Source organism: Pangasianodon hypophthalmus, chromosome 28 (assembly GCF_027358585.1).
Source record: "Pangasianodon hypophthalmus isolate fPanHyp1 chromosome 28, fPanHyp1.pri, whole genome shotgun sequence".
Taxonomy (NCBI): Eukaryota; Metazoa; Chordata; class Actinopteri; order Siluriformes; family Pangasiidae; genus Pangasianodon; species Pangasianodon hypophthalmus.
The window spans coordinates 3,395,646-3,419,634 of record NC_069737.1 but is presented as its reverse complement, the minus strand read 5'-3'; the positions used below and the strand labels follow the sequence as shown (position 1 = coordinate 3,419,634).

The following is a 23,989-nucleotide window of genomic DNA, read 5'->3' as shown; positions in this document are numbered from 1 at the left end:
GTCTCTGAGCTTTGATCAGCGTAGAGAGTACAGATCATTTTACTTATTCATTTTACAGTCAAATTATCAGGGAAAATGTCAGAAGCTGTAGCTTTAGGTGGCTGTGAATGAGAGAGTGAATTAAATTAAAGTGAACCCATGTGAACCTGTGTTTTGAGAGAGAGAGAGAGGGAGAGAGAGAGAGCATTTCCAGGTAAATGTAGGTGTGTTAGTGTACACATGTGACCTAGAGACAGATCTTTCCCTGAAGTACCAATTAAAACCCGCAAAATGGACAGATCTTCCTTGTATTTGTAGTAGTATCCAAGTGAATACCAAGGTACCTAGCACACTACATGCACAGGCACTTGTTTTGTAGAAGAGCATCTGTGCTGTCTTGGTAACATCACCACCCCATATCAAACATTGCTCTTTAGTCATTAATGAGATGATGATAATTTGGAGTGTGTATGTATGTGCGTGAATTTTGCCAAGAGTGCTCAGAGCAGCTTGTAAATTTTATTGCTAGAGTCTTACCCATCTACTCGCAGAATGAATATACAGAGTGTCTCAAAAGTCTCCATACATAGGGCACTATGTTTGCCAGCACCACATCGGTTGTGCCTTTGATAGAGGATGTTCGTGGACGTCCACTTCTCAGTTGGTCTACAACACTTCCAGTCTTTTTGAATTTGTTAAGTTTGGCAACAGTGTCGGGTCTGATGTGCTCGCCATGTTTCCTTTTAAGGTCCATGACAACCTTGCGACAGCTTCCCGATCCAGCAATGAGAATGATTTCAATACGTTCTTCTTTTGTCAGAGGCATTCTTAAAGGCTATTTGAAAACAAATAATAATATAAACTGAGTATGAAAAATTTTTGAAGACATTTTGCTAAAAAGTGTTAATTTCTTCCCTGGAGGCATTCAGGACACGCTGTAGTTCTCTTCATGGCTCTCATCACCATGCTTTCCTAGCTAGTGCGAGAGAGTCACACATAGCTAATAAATTGACCCATTTGCCCAAACATCAAGTGTTTTCCCACAAAAAATGAAATGTCTTGACCCTTCTGACCACAAATCGAATGTTTTCGAACCAAAAGTAAAAATTCTAATGGGAAAAACGTGGCATGTATGCAGCATGTCAGTGTCCATTACTATCAGAAGAACCTGAAAAAATGTTTGTTCTTTGTGGTCCATTTGCGCCAGCACCGTTCTTTCTATTTGGACAGAAATTAAAATTTTATATATTATGTATATAATCAACACTGCAAGTCTATGGCAGCAGCAAATAGTTAAACATTTAATGGTTGCTTCCTGTCACTGGTTGTATTCCAACACTCTATATTCTATAAGACAGACTTCGTTTTGGATCGTTATCCAAAACTAAAACTGTGAAGACAGACAAAAGGTCAAAACATGATCTGCACCAAAGAATAAACCAATATAAACATGGCAAAGGTCAAAACATGGCAAGGAAGTAAGACATAACAAAGTCTTATAACTTACACAAACATTAGATATGGCAAGACTTTCTTAGGTCTTAGAGGTCATGCTAAAACGCTAGTGACTGTGATGTCTGTTTTGCCGGGAAGGGAAGTAACCTGAGTTCTCATTATATATTCATTCATTCATCCATCTTCAGCAACTGTTTTATCCTGGTCAGGGAGAAACACCACGCGTGAGGCAGGAATCCACCTGCATTGTAAGCACTTCTCCTAATGCATTGTGTTAGTAATTCTAATGCAGTGCTATAAAGTGTAATGCATTATGTATAAAGCCTTACAAATACATGATTGTATTCATAGATGATTATAGATATGGCCTTTATAGAAAGTGAAATCCCCATGTTCTTGTTGTAAGATTATCATGTATGTAACGAGGACCCAGTTTTGCGATGTAAAAACATTGTTTTTAATGTTTAGATAACTTCTACCATTTGTCAATCATTTTATTTCACGTCTGAATTTGCAAAATATATTTAAATTAAAAACACAATTCTTTATTACAACCCACAAGGCTAAAGTTAAATTTTGAATGGTGCCAAAGGACAGTGGAGGATTACATAATGGAATAATAAAATAAAACAAACTTGGCTTGACAACTGAACATATAAATGAGTAAACAAGTAAAGGGACATTCACTGTTTCAGATCTGGTTAAAATTGAGAAATCTTAAAGCTCCTCAAGATAAGGTTTTAGTAAATACAGTATATTATGTTATGACTATAACAAACAAAATAATCAAAATTGGTGTAACATCCATTTATAGTTATGTTTAATGTTGTATTATGTCTGTGAGACAAGCTAGGTCCTGTTATCACATACAATATAGGATTAGCTTTGATCTCTGACTGTTACTAAGCACTGACACTGGAGACTCCTTCCAAAAAATGTTAAATAAAGGGCTGCTCACAGTATACATCAACAATTAAACAAACTTTTTTTTTTTAAGATGTTTATGTCAAGCATCCACCATCAAGTCCACCATACTATCCAAGCTTATTATAGAAAATTACTCAACACATTCTGACCAATCAGAATAGAGCATTCAACAGCACTGCGGTCAAACAGCAAACAACAAGTTTAAAAATAACAGATCACTTACAGCTTTGCTGAGCAGGGTGGACTCTCTGCATCAGTGCACCAATCCAATACAGCTCACACACTTGTTTTCACTTCGGCTTGCCAAATCTATACAAAATAATGCTCTGTTATTCACGGCTGATGGCGCATGTGAGATATTACAGCTTCCCTTCAGTATTAACCAATAACAACAAACAACAGCTAATTATACCCTCGTATAATGGATGCACACATTAAACAAGTACATCTGAATTTTCTAATGGAAGTAATATGCTGTGCTTGCAAGTTGCTGAAAGAATGCTCTTAAAACTGTCAAATATTAAGTTTTATATTCACAACTCAAAATAAAGGAACGATGAATAGAAAATTAACTGAATTCCCAAGAAAACTAAATAGCTAAATCAGAAGATTTAATGTTGAAAAGGACAAGTATTTAGAGTATTTAGATAGAAATACGGAAGGATAAACAGAGACATACAGATTTACAAACAACTCTCCAGCAACTCATACAGTACATGCAATTATCCAATCAGCCAATCATGCAGTAGCAGCAAAAAAACATAAAAACAGGTAGCTACAGGTTAAGAACTTCAGTTAATGTTCACAGCAAACATTCAGAATGGGGAGGAATGTGATCTCAGTGAGTTTGACTGTGGTGTGGTTGTTGGTGCCATATGGGCTGGTTCGAATATTTCAGAAACTGCTGATCTCCTGGAATTTTCATTCACAATAGTTTTTAAAGATTACTCAGAATGGTAAGGAAAGCAAAAAACATCCAGTGCGCGAGCCAGAATTCATGTCGTATGAAGTAAATTATAATAGTGCGTAATGACATAAAACCCTCATATTTATGACTTTTGTATATTGCTGTATGCATTAATATGCTGATCATTATACACTAGACAATTATTAGAAGTTTATTTGAATGCTTTCCATCTTCTCAATCATGTTATCATGTTAGACATTTTTGTATTTTTTTTTTTTAATTCTCTTTTGCTTTTATGTTGGATTACATTGTATTACATTTGACAGCAATTTTTTTAATTCTGTAGTCTGCATTTTCTATCCTTGATTTTTTTTTTTTTTTTCAGACATAAAGGCAGGTGCTTGTGTTTAATAGTGGTGGTCTAGACACTATTGAAAAGCCTGTCTTGGACACTTCTTCTCAAGAAAAATCTGGCAACTTCAGAGGCTTTAATTACATGCAGGTGATTTGCATATTGGTGCACCCAGAAAATTTCTGAATCCTTGTAAATTTCCATATTAACACATTATTATTTCTTGTTTACTTTTGGACCTAAGTTGCCAACTCTGAATATGGCTCATAGTCGTGGCAGAATATCTCTGCCACTTGTACACAGAGCCTATTTCAATTTTTAATTTAGGGTTGAAAAGGTTAATGAACACATTACTGGCTGTTTCCTCATGTAATTAAGCAAAGGTTTATTCCTATAAAGTTAGTGTTGCTTCCAAACTTTTGCACTGTAGAATATTTGTGTAAGGTGACGCTCATGCCCTCATGCACCACTAGGTTCAGGATGTTCAGAACTCAGTGTGCTGCAGAAAGCGCACACATCTGGCTGAGCGAGGCAGCTTGCAACGCTGGAGCTGTAAATAATAAGACATACAGTGTATAGAGCATATGAAATGAAAAAAAAACTGCTATTAGTAAGCGGTTTTGCCTTGAGCAAGAACTATTCACCCCTGCACTACTCAGGGGGTGCATACACCCCATCTTGCTTACCCTCTCTGACACAACTGCCTTTGTGAGTGTGTGTGTGTGTGTGTGTGTGTGAGATAGAGAAAAGAAGGAAGAGATTATCTCTGCATTGTCATTAGTATGCCTGTAATGTAGCGTGAAGTAAATGACTCAAGGGTCCAATGGTGGAACAATCCAATCCAAATTGTTTCAGAGGGAGAGTAAACAGCGAAAAATGCCGATACCTCAGAGATACATATTAGCGTTTTCCCAATGCCCTCAGTGCACAGATCAACAATTTAACCATCATTAGACAATATACTTTTTCAATCAGCTATTATTCATCAGTAAAGTGGAGAAGATTCCACATTAGAGGGAATGACATCATTTTTAGACTTTGCTTACTTTTTTTTGTATTGATGTCAATAATTTTATCAGTTAACACCATAGCACTGAGCATAAACCTGTCTTCCTCATCTGTCTGTCCATCTGACAGATCGTGACGCCACGGCAGCTTGTGTAATGGGTCTCCTGGTGCAGCTCAGGCTTCTGCTCTGGAAGAACTTCACTTTGCGCAAGAGACAGAAGGTACACACACACACACACACATACGGCATCACAGCTCCCAACTGGTGTAGAGTGAGGTGCTGTTTTTGAGTGTCAGGTGGCATTTCCTGGCCGGGAACAGCTGTAGGTTCGAGAGAGAGAGAGAAAGACAGCAGATTTCAGCTATCTCCTGAGAGAGAGGAATGGTGTCACCTTCACACATACACACACACACACACACACACTCCGAATCCCACAGGCTAACAAAAACACTCACCTCTCATACACACAATGCATTCATACACACTCCAAACACACACTCTTACAAGCTTCCCCAAAACCAAAAACACACACAATTATGCATTTACACTAAAACATACACTCACACTTACTGTTTGTACACCAACATATTTACACTCACACACCACACACCCACTCTCCAAAAACAGGCACAAACGCCAATACACACACACACACACACACAATCCAAATGTTCACCCTCTCATGCACACCCAGTCACACAGACACACTCCAAACACCCACATGCCTCCCAGTGTAACACAACCACACACACACACACACATTTTTAATTATTGACAGTTATACATGTTCAAACCATCCACAATCTTGTTTGCTTCCCCAAATTTTATAGTAGCTTTGATTTGTATTGTTTAAATGACTTACATACTAATTACATTGTTAATAATAATTAATGCAAAACAATCATGTTGACAGAACCTTACAGTATTTTTTTTTTTTTACAATTGCCAACACACATTTCTCAATACTGAAGGCACATTTTCAAAACTCTTGAGACAGGTCTCATTTCCAAAGAACAGCTTGACACAGCAGTTAATTTTGCCTCCAAAAGGTACTTCAGCTATTAAAATACTTCATACATGTCTCAACGACCAGCAAAGGGTGTCGTTCACCAAGATCGTATTGTCACTCATATCGGAAAGACAAAAAACTGTGTATACCAGCATGATTACAAGTTATATCATCCTTTGAATTATTTTTGTTGTTGGTTTTGTTGCATAGAAAAATATCTGATAATGAGAGAGGGATTACACCTACACTGCACAGAATGTAATTTATGTCAAGGAAATGATTCAGTAATTCAGCAAAACCATTCCTTATGTTTTATTCCAAAGAAAACAAACAAAAAGAAATGCATAATTAAAAAAAAATATGGTAACAAATCTACATACACTATAGACTATATGCACTATATACAGCATATACACTCCTGGATGTGTATAGGGCAGTCAAGTGTGTCAATCCAGTCATGTGGATTGGGCCACAAATTTTCATCTACATTCCATTGGATGTTTTCTCTGGCCATATACCTGGTAAAAAAAAAAAAACTTTTAGACAGCCGGATCCATCCCTGGCAACTCTCCACTGTGATGTCCAGGTACCCAACATTCATGGCATCCATGAGGAACATCTGGTCATGCAACTGGTGGACCTTCCACCTCCATGAGGAAAAGAATTTGTTTATAGGATTCGAAATGGGGAATAATATGGAAGGAATAGCAACGTCACTCTTTGAAACCACTTTGTGATGGCTGCAGAGTGGTGAAATGACACAGCTGGTACCAGTCGGTCATAGAGGTCAGACATAAATGATATTAGCCAGTCTGTGTTGTATGGCCCTATGAGTGGTTTGTGTAATAGCAGTCCATCATCTGAAATGGCTGCACACATAGTTATGTTTGCTCCCTTCTCTCTGGCTCAGAACATCAACTGTTGCTCTTCTTCCAATCAAATTCCTGCCTCTGCAGCAACGTTTTGCCAGATTACAAATGGCTTCATATACAAAAATGAATTTATGTGGTATTTCTCTGGCTTCAAGCTCCATGACTCACTGTAATATGGAAAAGCCATGACACAAAGTGATAATTGCTTTACAGCAATACAAAAGTTCACACAATGACAATAGCACTGTAAAACATTACTGTATGTTCTTTGATAGGAATTCAGATACCAATATGTCCAGTTAAAACATCTATATCTTACAGGACTGATATAATATATAGACATTTTACCTGGACATATTGGGATCTCAGTTCCTATACACGCTCTGAGTTTCTCTCAAAGTTGAGAAAGTGCAATTGTTTCATCCGAATCTGATATTTGTTTAGAATTCTTGCAACTGTAGTTATACTCACTTGTTGCAAATTTGCTAACACTGACTCTAATTTCTCTGAGTTTTATGCTATTGTTGGCAATTACCATATTCACAATTGCAGTTTCTTGTTCTTCTCTGAATATCCCGCCCCTGCTTCCTGTGACATGCAGCCGCTGGATCCTACAGTAAGACAAAAACACAACTCGGGTTTCTGGAAGTATTGCTTACAGTATCTTACAAGAGTACAGGAAAATGTTGTTCAGTCACACAGAATGTTGTTCTTACCTGTTGGTTTGATTAAACGTTCTTACAATAGAGGTGACCATAGAGCGTGGAAGGTTTGGCTGCACTCTAAGGCCAGCCTGTCTCATGGATAGACCATGATTTACCACATGATCAATGACTATAGCCCTTATTTAATCTGAAACTACAGTATGGTTCTTGATCTTGGCCTCCTCTGTCTTCCACCATGCATACCTGTAACTCTCCCTTCCCCTCTTCCTCTCCTTGCCATTTGTCTGTGGTTTTCTTCATAGGCCATGTTTACAGAAGTTACAGAACATCTCCTTTCATAATGATGGTAATGAAGGCACACCTGGGAGGATTGTTAGCTAAAATTGATATCAATGTGTGTTAGCAATCGTAACAACCTTGTAAAGTAAATCATTTCCACTTTTTTCCATGACAATGTATGATTCTGTTCCAATATTTTTGTCTAATGAGGTCAAAATTCCACAATTATGCTCCCAAGTGGTGCGACAGAAAAGTCATAGCCCTATCATCTCGAATTTGAATCCTGACAATGTGACAACCATCCGTGGCTGGGAGCCAAGGGAGCAAAATTGGCCATGCTTTCTGGGTGGGAGGGATGGTATACCCTCTCTCCTGTCAATCAAAGTGACACTAGCTAATCATGTGCATCTGTGAGCTCATATATGAGGAAGAGGGTAGATAGCGCTTTCCTCTAAGTGTGATATGCTGCCCTGTGAGGCAGCAATAAGGAGCAGTTTGAAAAGACTGTCCCAGAGGAAGCACGTGCTAGGCTTCACACTCCCTTGTGGGTAGATTTTGTATGATAGGGCATCGCTGGATGGTGGGTGGTAAATGGCATGTGAGGAAATTTGGAGGAAAAAAGCAATCTTAACAGCACTGAATGGCCTCCCGACCTTTTTTTGTTTTGTTCAGAACCTGATCTCATGAAAAAATATTATGAATCTGAATGAATATTTGAAACAAGGATGGATTTTGTTTGATTTCATACAATTTAAGTTGTGCGAAAAGGTTTAACCACTAACCCTGGCCCTGACCCTAACCTTCACTTGTGTAACTTAACATGTGTTTTGAGTTTTGAGAATAGTTGTCCAGTGTGATACCCCCAGCAACTTCCTAGTGCACTTTTCACCATCTTCAGGGAATATACTATTCCTTATGTTGTTTATTCAACTCCAAACTATAAAAAAAAAAGCTATTGTCTTGTTGAAAGTACTGGAGGATGATGTTTTTAGTGTGTTGGGCCTTTTTTTTCTCTGTCAATGTCTTTTCTGACAAAGAAGAACAGAAGGACTCAGTGTGCACTCTGGAGATCTGTGGATCACGTAAGCCTGTTCTGAGCACCAGCTCTACGGGGAGTCAGGTTGTTTGTGTTCTTAATGTGCTGCTCAGAAGCTGTGTGAGGGAAACAGAGAAAAGAGAAAGAGAGAGAAAGGACAGCTCAACAGACAAGGACAGCCTCCACGATATTTGTTTTGTTCAATGGTTGAACTAAGTGCTGTGTTGTAAATTTCACACCAATCTTCTGTCTGAATTAGGGCTTGTAATGTGCAGTAAGTGGACGAGACAGGATGCAATTGTGTTAGATCAGCATTTCTTTTATTAAGGGAAATCCAGTAATCATGGTCATAATCACAGGCAGATGGCAACAAAGGAGAATAATCCATATTCAGAATCCGGAAAACAGGTATGGGTCAAAACAAAGATGTCTAACTAGAAATATAAAACCAAAGGAATACAAGGTTCAGATATGCACAATGAAATTGACAAGACTTCGCAACAAGACTAGAAGACAACTGGGTATATGAAAGCAAACGAATCTAAGACTTAACACCGAAGACCTGGACCAAGACCTGAATCAAAACAAGCAGCACAAGGAAGGAAGTGAAAATGACACATGACAACAGTGCCCTTTGTGTATCTGTTTAGTGCGCCAAATATTCATATCTGTAGCTGTATTAGGATTTAAACCCAAAGTGGGCTTGGTCTAAAGTGGATGTTTTTTTTTTGTTGTTGTTGTTTTTTTCTTTGGATTAACTATGCACTTAAGTGCCATTCCAGTGGACACACTGGAAAAAAAAACAAAAAAAAAAACACCAGAGGTAGAAATGCAAGAACTGTCAGCATGGTCTGTGGATTCTGCCTGTGACAGTTCCTCAACCTCAGCTACATCACTCTAGTTCTCATTTGGCCTCAACTAATACAGCAACTCAACGAATACTGTGTCTCCTGTTCATATCTTTGTACCTGCTTAGAGCACATGATCTGTTTATTCCAAATAATGTATTCATATTCAGTTATATCCCAAGTAGGCATCATTAAGGATTCAGGGTTGACAGCAGATTATAGACCCTGTTAGCACTTTTAGAGTGTTTAGCAAAGCCAGTTGTCAAGATCTGTATCATTATCTTAGCCATCTTGTCTTAGCCGCTCACCTGCCTCTGTTTCCCCACCTGGCTAATGCAGTCCTAATGATGTACAGTGGGCCACAGCAGGTTGCAGCGCTAATGTTTGCTGATGTTAGCATCAGTCATCAGATGAGGAAAGTGTGTGTGCACTGTCTAGGCTATTAGGTAAAGATTTGCATTGGCGAATGCCTTAATGCCTGCATCTATTTCAACATAATCTATTAGCACAGTCTGTGATTTGGTTAGAAAAGACAGAGCTGGACCATGTGCGGACCTGAACGGTGGAACAATCAGGTGAATGTGGGTAATAAATTTGGATGTTCCACTTCTACAGTGGTTGCACACAAGCATATTATTTATTCAAGATAATTAATTTCACTCCTGACAGGAAAATGGGAGACTTTCCGAAGACTGGATAATGTATGCAGCATGGTATGATATCTGTATATGATATGGGGTAAAGATTACAGGGAATCCAATAAAGACACTTAGTCCACACCGCCGTTGAATTCTCGAAGCTGATTGGTCAGAAAGTGTTTTCTGTAACAGCAGCTCTAATATGTTTTTTTTAGCAACAAAATAACACAAAGAACTTGTATGGCAGTCTCTCAGCATTAGAATTTTTAAAAAAACATGTATAATTGTCGAAATGGTGACAGTTGCCTATGAAGAGATGTTTATTTAGCATTTATGGAAGGAGTCTCCAGTGTTAATGCTTTGTAACAGTCAGAAAGCAGTTCCTTTAAGATTTCCAAAACAGGAAAGTCTTCAGGATAGATGGCTTTGCAGTTTCTTGTTAATGAGCTGCAACTTCAAGTGAAAGAAACAAGATTGGCTGGTAAGAAAACGAATGTTTATAGCTGTTATAATGTAAGTTATAACATGAGCTAACTTGTTTTGCAGACACTCCACAATTTTAAACATAATTATAAACAAATAAAAAGTACAATGTGTTGTTCTTTAATAAATAAAAATTATTTATTGAGGGACAGAAATTACTTCACACATTAATAACTAAAAATAATCAATATAGAAACCAATCAATAGAAATCAATAGATAAATGAGTACATAAATAAATAAATTGAGGCATATATATAAATAAATATATTGTGACAGAAATATAAACAAATAAACAAAAAATACATTTGTGATTTTTAAAAATTTTTTGCATTTATTAAGTCATGTATTTGTTTGGTTTCTTGTTTGTTTGGTTGGTTTTTCATTTTTGCAGATCTGCTCTGCCATAACTACTTTTACTATATATATTGATTCATGCTGAGCCAGATTCCATCCTCACATTACTTTAGCACATGTAAACACATTGATCAATCAGACTTTCACAGTTAGCAGTTCTCTTGTACATCTTAACACGCTCGTAATTGGATTGCTACATGCATACTTGCAGAGCTCAAGCTGTTTATTTTTTAGACCTCCAAAATTCAGCCAGTCTTGGAGTGCATTTCCAGCCTACGTGAAGCATTTCAAATCCTCACTTGAGCATAACTTTTTTTGTCAGTTAAATCCGAAATAAAATTCCCTTTGAATACCAGCACATTATAAACTTATAGGCTCTCATTCCTATTTACAGCACAACTCATAAGCACTATTCCCTTCCTAACTCACAGCTATTGCAGTGAAAATGCAACTTCCTCCAGAAAAGTAAGGAGAATATTTTTAACTGTGGAAAGTCATAAATGTTGCCATGGCCTGTGGTATCGCTATTGACAGAAGAGATGCACTGACCTCTAAATGACCCGCTGCTAAGACGAAGAAAATTCCTCTGGCTCAGTTATCATCTTACTAATAATTGAATACTAAATCTCAAAAATCCAAAAAGACAATCCAGAGACTGTTTCCCTGTTTAAGGAACATCCACTAATTTCCTACAGATGCAACAGACATATTTGTCAGGAGTAAAATAAATGATCTGTCCAAAAATAACGAAATAACGAAGCAACATGTGACATACAAATGCATTAAAATGTGGGGTTTTTTTTTTCAGTGAAGAAGATATTTATTTGTGGTCATGAAAGAAATGCAATCAGGGATGTTGTCTTATCATTTTGTCAATTTTTGTACCATTGTACCAATGAAGGAATTTTCCTTCCCAGTGGCGAGTCATTTTTAACAGAAGTAGACATAACATTAATGACTCTGTTAGCATTGCTAGTTGTTGCTATGGCAACAGTAGTTAAAAGAGAAAGGGGAAGAACTGATTTACACTCTATTACTATTGAATGAATGGTAAACGTCCTCACCTATATTACATTAATCTCATAAAGTGAACGTTATACTTTAACCCCCAGAAGCCTAATTTTGGCTGTTTTTGATACCAGTCAATAAAACAGTCAATAAAAATGCCCCACTTCCTAAAGATATACGGCGTTTTATCAGTGGCCACTCGTAGACTTGTAGATCTTTTAAAAAATGTTGCCATTTGACAAATATATGCACTGATTTGGTCACGCATCTGGATGTTACACAATCGTGGGGCAGTGCAATCATTGCGCCATTTAACTCCATAGAGTTATTATTGCATCTAGTGGTCAAAAATGGCAACTGCAACAAGCACTAATAAAGGCCTATTAGGGCAGGAACCAAGTTGCCCCATGCTCAGGGAAGGAGCAGTGGACAGGACAGTTAATGACAGTGTTGACAAACTAGGCTAGCATGTGGCTGTGAAGCTCTCGTAGAGTTAATAATTGGTATAAAAGAAAATAACGAATGTCCTATTGTAGTGTTCCCTCTGCCAAATTTGTTATTTTCTTGTTTACACCTATATCATGATACAATGGCCTCTTACTAGAATTTAAAAAAGTTTGCAAATTAACTTTGCAAATAAAACATTGCTGGTTTAGAATACAAAGAAAAAAATGCTAAACTGTGAAGCTAAAAAAGGATTTTCAATCATTTTTTTTTCTCCTGGTTTGGTTAAGCCATAGATCTCTCTGATAACATGCAATTTAAATTAATTCTTTCTGCCAAATCATTAATAAGTTAAAATATGTAAGAGGTGATCTTTCTCACCCTGAAACCATCTCAGAGGGTTAAAGATTTAAAATATTTTCATTATTACATGGCTATGTTTATTAATGTTTATTTATAACTAATTAAATAATATTCCTTATATTGAGACACAAATAGATCTGATTAAAAATGTAATCAGCCATGAACAACACAAATAAACTGTTTAGACTCTGCCTTGTTTTATGCTTTTTTACCAAAAGACTTAAAAATGTATGACTTAATTATGATCTGAAAGCAACGGGAAATTTTCACAAATGCTCTACACCACATGATGTTTGGAATAAAAACATATCATATCTCTGTCCTCATGCTGACATAGACACCCAGCTGGCAAAAATAACAAGGAATATAGCTGTGTATTATGTGGCTGCTTAGTCTGAGCTCCCTGCAGTAAAATTGGAGAAAAAAACAATAATAAAATCCTATTCATAGTTTTGGTCAAAAACTTTATTGATTTTTTTCAAAGATTTCCTTACCTTTTATGTTATCACCTAGCCTCAATGTTACAGTTGAAGTATTATTCAGCTTTACTATTATTCTGTAATGAGTTAGCAAAACATATACAAAACCTCCATTTTAAAATGCTAGTAATATACCATGATACCATGGTATAGGTGTAAACAAGAAAATAACAAATTTGGTGGAGGGAGAACCATAAAAGGAGATTCTGTTATTTTCTTTTATGCCACAGGGCTGTTGAATTCTTGATTCTGATTGATCAGAAGGTGTTGATTAAGTTGAGTTGAGTAAGTTGTAATTGAAACTGAAATAGGTTATTAATTCTTTAATTATTGTTTCTATAGTTACACCTCACCCAGTGGGAGTTGTTTTGTGGATGTATCACACAATCTAAGGCTAATAAACAAAACAACATATTTATAACAAGTGTTCTGGTAATTAATAAAGAAAAACTTATAATGCTAGATATGGTGACATTTTCTGTAAGGAAATGTTTATTGACCGTTTATTGAAGGAGTCACCAGCGTCACTGCTTTGTAAAAGTCAGTAAGTTTTCCACTGTACAAGTCTTCAGGACTGAGCGCATGCTTATAGCTGTTATAACGTAAGTGATAACAGGAACTAACTTGTTTTGCACATTAAATGTAACTATATAAAGAACATGTTAGCATTGACAAATTGCTCTGACATAAAAGGGGGGGGGGGGGGGGGGGGGACCTTCCAGATGTGCTGTTATAGGAAAATAATCACCTTCGGAGTGATGCCAGGCTGCATCACATGACCCTGTCACTGATTATTTTCCTAAAGCTCTCAATTGTTTTATTCCTTACATAATGTCATCTTACATATACTTCAGGTTTATGCTTGAATTTTTTTCTAAGATATAAAGAAGTATTCAAGTTAATGTGTAAGTATGAATATTTGAAGTTAAAATCAATTTAAATGTAAATTAGTTTAGTTTAAATTGCACCACAAGCACCTCCTCCAAAAAGTGTGATCATGTGCGATTATGTCTTATTTGAATCAATCATTACACTAACAAGGTCTTTCTACTGAGCAAATTACTGCATTTTAGTTTTTTACCTCTCATATTTCTGTTCTATGAGTTTTTCCCCTCTATCCTCTTGCCACTTTATTGAAAAATTTCGAGAGAATAGTTGTGCAGGTAGAGAGGTGAAGGGATTAGGGAGGAGAATAGAAGACAGGAGGGATGAAAGTAAGCTTTCACCAGCAGATGACAAAACACCACCAGTGAGAGGATGGAAAGACTCAGAGCTTACAACTCCATTAGCCACTCCCGAGTGAGCCTTCAAAATCAAGCTTTATGCGATTTGGAAGAATCGTCGCTCCTTTCATCCTATTAAATCTACCATTTTGTCAACAAGCCCAATAGCATTCGTGTAAAGATCCTGTCAGTGTGCAGGAATGTTCAAATCTTAAGCTTGTACAGGACATTACACAGGCAGTGATTGAACAAGAAAAATGTTTTGGTTGAATCATTTGTGCTGCTGATTTAAATGTTTAATTGAATCACGATGAATCAGCTCCCAAATTTCTAAGACATGCCAAATCATCCAATGTTCCAAATCTGCACTTTGGTGCAACACTTTTATCTGGGCTGTGATGTGTTTGAATGCATTCATTTATTAATAAAACACAATGAGGCAAAATAATCAATGATGGAGTAGTGTGATGCAGCACAATGCGAGGCAGAGTGATTATTTTCCTATAACTACAAGTCCTGATGTATTTTATCCTGCTTATACCACAGAAATTTGATGAAATTTTGCATTTATTAAAGACTGACAGCATATTTTTTACCCATTTATAGTTACTTTTAATGTTATGCAGCAAAACAACCAGCTATATACTGTATAACAACATTAAACAGTCATTTTCTTACCCGCGTCTTTTTTCTCTCGCACTCTGTTAGAGGTAGTAAGGGAAAAAAAACGCAGCTTGTCATGTTACTGAGAAATTGCAAATTTTATTGTAAATTATGGAATAAATTCAGTTCTTGGTAATGAACTGAGACTTTTGGACTCAGCAGCGTTGTGTGCTTTCTGCTAAAGTGAAACTCAACACGTTCGAATTTGCTGGCCTTTTAGTCCTCCCACATATTTTATACTTTGATTCAGCTTTAAAACCTTTAAACCTTTTGAAAGTATTCATTTGCACTGATACATAGTGCAGAATTCAGACTTGCAAATAAAGTACATTGTTTCATCCCTAAGACTTTAAGGACTTGCAACATTGAAGATGATATCCCACATTCTGGTTATTCACACACTATCATTCCAGCATAAATAATAGATCCTTTTGGGCAGTCAGGAGGTCAACTGCAGCAGAGATGAATCATTGGGCAATCACCTAGCATTTACATCTTGTTTACCAATTAACCCTCCAGCTGAAACACAACTCTGCAAGGAACGTTTTAGAGGTGGAAGGTCCCGTGTAGCAGCTTAATCACACTCATGAGGAGCATTTACAGGTGCAAAGGTTCTAGTCTGTCTCAGCTAAAAAAGAAAAACTAAAACTATATTATATTAGAGAATTTTATATAGACTAATTTTTGTGCAGTTGCTGGAATTTATACACATTTTTAAAAATGTGTGAATTTCGTCAGTGAATTCAGCAGTCCATTGCAATACTGCAGAAAAAAAATCTGTGTGTTTTCATCATCATCATCTTATTTCATCATCTCATAAAGCTACTACAACAGCAATACTACTACTCCTGTTATTGCTAAAATGTATTTTTATGTCAAGTCAACTGATATAGTGCTATGCCTGACTCAATAGTTTCCTGGTTGTCTTATGTTGGAATGTCATGACTTTCTAGGTCATTTCCTCTAAATTATGTTCAAAGAAAATTTATATGAGTCTATTTTTACTGTTTTCTTTATAAATAGCAAAAAAAAAACAATAAAATGTGGCTCTGTGATTGTGTAGTTTGGGTCCACTGCAAATCAATAGTTCTTCTGACTGATCACATTTATCCTATGATGAAACATTTCTATCCTGATGGGAGTAGACTCTTCCACGATGACCTCACCCCAAACCACAAGGCACGAGGGTTCACTAAATGGTCTGATGAGTATGAAAATGATGTAAATCTTAAGCTATGACTTTCAAAGTCACCAGATGTTAACACAACTGAACTTATGGGAGATTTTGGAGTGACATGTTTGGAGATAGTGCTCTCTAATACCATCATCAAAACACTAACTGAGAGAAAATATTGGAGAAAATGGATGGTCCTCATCTCTCCAGTACAAATACCAGAAACTTGTAGAATCAATACCAGTGCATATTAAAGCTATTCTGTTGGCTCATGCATTGTTTTTTTTTTCTTTGTCACTTGTTTGTACGTGTTTATGTAGATGTATGTCAGCTTTCATGAAAGGCCTATGTATAGGAGCGATGTATGTTTATGAACTTCATGCTTAAGTGAAGTTTTATCAGTTTTCCAAAGGATTTGAGTACTGTGTCGTACATTAAACAAAACTATTTCATTATCTCAACCAAATGTAGTGTTCTGATCTGTGTAAGTCACACTGAAAAGGAAATGAAGTGCCGTGTAGCAAGCAAGTGAACATTTCTCAGTTTCTATTCCTCCCCTCTTTGGTGTGTCCTCGTCAGTTAATTGGTAAAATGGCACTTGGCATCAAAAAAAGTTTGAAATGTACTTGAAGCAGGTGTAAAAGTAGAGGAGCATTGCTGTTATGGTAGTAGCACAGACAGAGTGTACTATGATGACACCCTCTACCTAAAACTGCAGCAATTTTATAGCACTCCAAGCCATTTAGGAAGGAACAACGTGGAATTGGAGACTGCTTGCAAAGATTAAAATGTCACTGTTCCTCTCTCTCTTTTTCTCTGGCAGTTGCGGTTGGTAATCGAGCTAATATGGCCTCTGTTCCTGTTTTTTATTCTGGTGTGGGTGAGATCCACCAATCATCCTGTCTACAAAGGCCAGTGTAAGTGCTGCTCGACTTTTAACCACTCTTTGCATAAAGCCAGATATAAAGTATATCCAAAACACAGACGATGTCTGAATGCATGATTCTTTCGAATTAATCACGCACCAGTGTCAAATCAATTTGTTCCCTTTATAAATTTTATTGCATGATAATAGGGTAGACAAATTCTCCTAATACGCATCTCTCTCCTAATGCAGGCCATTACCCCAACAAGCCGATGCCCTCGGCTGGGGTGTTGCCGTGGTTACAGGGCATGGTCTGCAACATCCAGAATCCATGTGTCAGTGAGCCGACGCCTGGAGAAACCCCTGGCCAGGTCAACAACTTCAACGACTCCATGTCAGTATGCTTTGCTTTTTCTGCTGGTAAAAAAAAAAAAAAAGTTATGAATTATTGTGACAGTCACCAGGATTCATCAGTTTATCATCATCAGAGTGATGAAACGTCCAGTCATTTCAACTTGCTCTGAACCTTCAGTAGCCTTCATACTGAAAAATTGTGTGTTGGATCAAACACCAGGGTTCTTCCATGCCAAAGATTTCATTTAATAATAATTGAAGACAAAGGGAGAAAAATGGTCTAATCACACTGTACTTTAGATCCTGTCCATTTGAACAGTGCTGTAACTGCCAGCACTCAGAGTTATTTAAAATAAAAAGTAAGTGTATTTTTGCACAGCACAGCCATGGATTCAAGCTAAAACCCTACAAAATGTAATATACTAATTAGTAATTTAAATATTCTATAACAATAATATAATATTTTACAGTGTATGCCCACAATCTAAACACAGCATGCACTCTGGTGTCAGTTAAAATTCAAACTTCATGAAATTTCTAACTACCCCAGAGTGTAAAAGTGCAAATCTCTTGGATTAACTTACTTTATGTGACCACATACTGGTACAGTGAATGTATATTATATTTACACATATTTGCATGTTAAATTTATATTATACAGGATGTCCCAAAAGTCTCCATACATAGGGGATGATGTTTGGCAGCACCACCTTGGTTGTGCCTTCGTCAGTGGATGTTCTTCCAGTCTTTTTGAATTTGTTTAATAGGTTTGGTAAAAGTGTTGTGTGTGATGTGCTTGCCATGTTTCCTGTTAAAGTCCATCACAACCTTGCAACAGCTTCCCAGTTCAGCCATGAGAATGATTTCAATACATTCTTCATTCGTCAAAGGCATTCTTAAAGGCTATCTGAAAAAGAAATATATAATATAAACAAAGTATGAAAAATTTTGGAAGACATTTTGATAAAAAGTGTCAATTTCCCCTATGTATGGAGACCTTTGGGACACCCTGTATTTATATTTAAACCAGTGCATAAAAGCACAGGAATAAATGCTCCATTTTGCAATGCTTTCGATGTAAAATTGGATTTATGCTCAAATATTATTTGAATGCAATATATGATCCAGACTAAACTAACAAACCCAACAATTTGATAGCAAATATTTATGGGATGCAGCATTTAGTGTCCTTGTGTGCTTTAAATCAAAGTGGCACTATTGATTAAAAATCCTGACTTTGATAAGCTGCAGTGAGATGCATAATCCGCATCCTCTCATTAGACACGGTGAGTGCAGAGTGTCTGCAGTTGTGGGAATTTTACTCAAAGTGATTCATAAAAGCATCATTCAATGTGTAAAGAACTCGTGTACAATCTTTCTCTCTTTAATGTATAACAATTCAATGTGAAGTGTGATAGATGAGTTGTTTCTATGTTTTTGTGTGTTTTTTTTTATGTTTATTTCTTAAGATCAGTTTCAATCTTTAAATAAGAAAATTACCCATCATTCTTCAGATTGTGCTCGTATTTACTGTAATGCACTGTGGAGTTTTAAAGTAGTAGGCCTATAAATTGTACTAATTCTGACTAGGGGGGGTGGGAAGTCACAAGAATTTCTAGTCCTTAGTCACTGGAAAAAAAAAGTTGAAATCTCATGCCTTATCAAGAGATCATATGGTCTTACATTTCTTCTTTTCCTGCCAGTTCTTTGAAAATCTGTATTCAATGATGTAACCAAGGGCACATTGCATTTGCTGTTTATTTTGAACTGTTCTTTATTGTGTAATATATTTATTTATCCCCTTATTTTCTCATCAACAGCATTTCAAAGGCATTAGTAGAGGTTCAGTCTCTCTTAGCGGACTCCTCGCTGCTGACTAACATCAAACGTCTTTCTGATGATATCATCAAATGGACTTCTATCCTTGAGAATTTCAATACAGCCAAAGGTAAAAAAAAAAAAAAACAGACTTTTATTATGTATAGCTGCACCGCAATATTCAATTAATTCATGCCCACCACTAAAGCTTTCTTTCCTGAATTAAGTATCAAAGGTCTTCATTTCATGGATTTTAGAAGATGAAAGGACAAATCATTTTAGCTGAAGGGTTTTATCAGAGGTGGACAAAATTTCCACTAAAATCCATTTTGCGCTGCTATTTTTGCCATGACTTATTAGCCTTGACAATGACCAAGCACGTACATCAATCGCTGACTACCTGAGTGTATGAGTAACGACTGTTGAGTTGTTGAGTGAACTGTTGAATTCTCAAATCTGATTGGTCAGAAGGTGATTAATTTTTCTTTTAACAGTAGCCCTAACAGTTGTTCTGGCTTCAAGGCAAATCACATTTGTATTGATGTGCCTAATTTAATACATTATTGTTTCTATAGTAGAACTTACTCAGGGTTCTTATGATAGATGTAGATAGATGGATGCTCCCCATTTAAAAACATGTGTAATTGTTGATATGGTGAAGTTTTCTGTGAAGATACATTTATTTAACGTTAACATTTACTGAGATCAGTCGAGTTAAGGGGCGAAGATGAGGCTCATATTTAAATGCCACGAGTAAGTTTTATCTCAGGTGATTGATGTGATGAGGCTGATAATCAAAGTAAGAATTCATTTCCTATTGCAAATGTATACAGTAATCTTTTTTGGCAATCGTGTTTGTTCATTAGCAGATTAGGTTTTAAATGTAGAGGTAGGCGGGATGTCGTTCAGTGTATTTGGAATGAAATCTTTAAATATAATTTTCTCCATTTTTCACTTTTGGGGGTAACCAGAATTACCCCCCCAAAGAAAATGCTAGAACTTTACATACAAAAATATTTCAGATTAGTTAGTTTTCAAAATGATATATAGTAGACAATGTCAAAATTTGACCTTGTGAAGGGTTTTCCCAGGCCGCCAAACGAATAACTCAGACTCTGAGAGCTGCTTTGCAAACTCTCACTCCATTGTTGTGTCTGTGATGTTTGCAAGCCTTTGTTCTCGCCCTGTTTTGATTAATGTTTGACCATAGAGGCCTTCATGTTTACTGAGTTAGTCTTGTTTAGGTTATTTACTGATTTCGTTTTGTCTGGTGTGCGCCTGTTTGCAGACCATAAGTCTTCCTCACGTTTCTGAGTATTGCCTAGACTGTCCATTTGTTTGCAACACTGGTTTTAATAAAACCAGAAAACCTGCACTTGCATCCATCTGTTCACTTCAGAACAATCTGGGAATGGTTTCATCTCAGATTGCCTAAACTTTAGTTGTTTCCTTGTTTTCACAAGTCATACAGTGATTTGCATAAATAATCACCCCTAGCTGAACTTTTCCACATTTTGTAGTGTTAAAATCTGGAACTGAAATTCACTTAATATGCCGTGAATCTACAGAGAATAGCCCATAATATTGAAGTAGGGTAAAATTCTTTACAAATAAAAACCACAAAAGTTGCGATTACATAAGTATTCACACCCATTGCTCTGAAACCTAACTTAGTTCTGGTGAAATCAGTTGCCATCAGAAACGACGTAATAAGAAAACAGAAAACAACAGAAAAGCGTTCATCCTTCCATCAGAGATCATGAGTTTGAATCCTGACAATGCCACAGCTATCCGTGGCTGGAAGTCCAAGGAAGTAATATTGGCCGTGCTCTCTGTGTGGGAGGGATGATGTGTCAATATCAATCAGAGCAACACTAGCCAATCGTGGGCATCTGTGAAGGACATCCAGAAGGGGGTGGATACAACTTTTCTCCGTGTGTTAAGTCACCTCATGACACAGAATGAGCAGCAGTTTGAAAAAGATATTGTTAGCTGGCTTCATGTGTCTTGGAGGAAGCATGTGATAGCCTTCGCCCTCCCTGGTTGGGAGTTGTTGTATGACAGGGGAGATCTAACTGATGGGTGGGAACTGGCCAAAAGTAAATTAGGAAGACAGTCAGGGAAATGTCCTGAATATATGCAATATACCATATATACAAGATATATAAAAATTCATATGTTCCTGGAAGGCCCAATAGTTTGTTAAAGAACATAGAGGTAACATGACAAACGCTGGAAAAGTTCAAGATGGGTGAATACTATATGCAAGGCACAAGTTAATGTCAGCACCAGGAGAAAAATAATTCTAGCACTGCACACACACAAGCTAATTTATGAAGCTGATTTTCTGATCTGGAGTGGCAGGCAGTTTATCCTCCTGTTGTATTGTGTTCGTTAGGCTAATTCTGTCTAATGATATTCAAATTTCTCAGAGACCTCATTTGCGGATGGGCGGAAGAGGGCCGCATTTTTGGCCGCCAGGTAAGCACTCGAGGTGCATTTGCATTTTTGAGATTGCGGGCTGGTAATTTACAAGATTAAATTCATCAGGAGTTCTGAGGACGCATAATTAACGGTGTCAGAGACAGGGTGAGAACGGGCAGGCGGGCAGGCGAATGGATTTGGCCAGTGGAAGTGCAGAGTGGTTGGGACGTGACCAATCACAGTGTAAGAAGAGGGCAGTGATGCTGCAGGAGTTTTTGCAGATGATGAAAGCATAAGGTGACGGCATTAATCTTGCTTCAAACAGAGTTCAGATTGAGGCCACTGTGTGCGTATGTGTGTGTGTGTGAGGGAGAGGAAGAGAGAGAGAGAGACAGAGAGAGTGTGTGTTGAGCTCATGCTTATCCTAGCTGATGGAAATCAAATGAAAATGGAGCCTTGGATATTATCATCCATAATGCAAACACTAATTACTTCACCGCCACTTCCAATAGATGCTTCTCCATCTGCTCTATCTCTAATTACTGCTGCAGCACGTGTTTGCACTTTAGCCAGGTGACATTTCAGAGCTGCATTTTCATTTTCGCGGCTGAAATACTTTTATCTGCCAATATGAACGAGACACACGTTCTACCTAGTTGAAGTAATGTACAATAGAAGTGGACCCAGCTTGACTAAACACCTAATTGACTAAATGAAAGTAGACAGTTTTCTCCTTGAGGAAAAATAGCATAGGGCAGTAATATAGACGTATTCACAGAGCTGCATAACACCTACATAAACCTAAATAATATTAACCTAAATAAACATTTATAAAAGCTTATAACAAGAGACATTTTTCATTGTAATGGCTGCTTGATATTAAGTGCCTAACTGTCTAAGTGAGAATTGAGATTGTGACATACTGTGGACATATGTCTCTATGAGGAAAAATAGCACAAGGTAGTAATAGGGCCATATTCATAGAGCTACAGTACATAACACATACATAAGCCCAACCTGACACTGGCTGTCATAAAGACTGGTTGAAATAAACAAATTAGAGTCTAATTAAACATTAGACAATGTGACATTTTCTCCCCATGAGGAAAAATATTTTGGTATGCTGTCCATAAGGCTACATAACACCTACGTAAGACCATCGTGAGACCTGTCATAAACATGGATAAATGCTAATTACAGGACATATATTATTTTATAGATTTTAAAAATTACATCGATTTTTATGTACAGTTCGTAGTTTAGTGTACTTCTCGGATGACAAAGTCACATGTTGACAGGGTGACATAACTTGCTATGATTTTTATGAGTGCTTATAGCAATGCCATGGCACTGTAATGACAGTAATGTATATTTTCTCTGACCTTTAACTGACTCTGACTTAGCAGTGGTAGAGTGAGTTTTATGATGTTCCTAATCACCTTGAAGAGTGCATTAACACAACCTTACATCAACAAGAATCTATGTTAGGTAATACGTCAGTTTATAAAGTATGTCACCTCACAGGTGTTATGCCAACTTATTCCATGAGGAATAATATCACAAGGCAGTATTAGTGCAGTATTCACAGAGCTACAGTACATAGCAACTACATAAGCCCATCATGAAAAAAGACATAAACGAAAGCAAACATTCATAAAGACATTGTCTGTCATCTAGACTGCTTGAAATAAAACACTACCAGACTGAATGAGCATTATTAATGTGATATTATGGGGATATCCTCTTCCCATGAGGAAAAATATTTTGCTAATATTTTGTTAATAGGGCTTCATGATACTCAAATAAGACTATCATGAGCACTGACATAAACTTACATGAACATGTGTAAACATGTATAGAATGAAAATGTATAGAATTTCATGACAGCTCACTTTGTCAGAGTCACATAGTCATATTTCTGACTTTTATCTGACTCTGACATACCAGAAGTACAGTGAATTATGCTCTAAATCGACCTGAAGATTGTCATAACACAGTCTTACGTCGACAAATAACTATGTCAGGTTATGTCAGGTCAGGTTGTCATGAGGTGCTTATGTACTGTAGGTGTTATGTAGCCCTGTGAACAGTTACCAATATTTCTTTAAACCAAACAAGGGTAGGAATGTTTTTTTGTGTGTGTGTTTTTGTGTGTGTTTGTGTGTTCAGGCATAGCTGTGGGAGGTTGAATCTGTATTTCATTACAGTCGAACAACTCTTTAAGGACCAACATGTGTTTAATAAGGCTCAGCATCTCCCACAATGACCATCTGAATATTATCATCCTCCCACTCGCTACACACCCACACACATACACACAAACACACAACGTAACACAAATCTAATACACACCTCCTTTA

At 37.0% G+C, this 23,989-nt stretch overlaps 1 protein-coding gene across 4 annotated transcripts in view; it reads left to right on the top strand.

The window, feature by feature from the left end:
* The window catches only part of LOC113545719 (phospholipid-transporting ATPase ABCA1), a 148,509-nt gene that overhangs the window by 10,749 nt on the left and 113,771 nt on the right, over positions 1-23,989 (top strand). For 3 of the 4 annotated variants that reach the window (XM_053230879.1, XM_053230878.1, XM_034301178.2), the window contains exons 2-5: positions 4,758-4,849; positions 16,992-17,085; positions 17,286-17,427; positions 19,208-19,335. In XM_053230879.1, coding sequence (XP_053086854.1) covers positions 4,784-4,849; positions 16,992-17,085; positions 17,286-17,427; positions 19,208-19,335 — 430 coding nt within the window. In that variant the 5' untranslated portion in view covers positions 4,758-4,783. Of the gene's footprint in view, positions 1-3,653; positions 3,771-4,757; positions 4,850-16,991; positions 17,086-17,285; positions 17,428-19,207; positions 19,336-23,989 lie in introns of all 4 variants that reach the window. The other variant, XM_034301179.2, reaches the window with a different exon arrangement.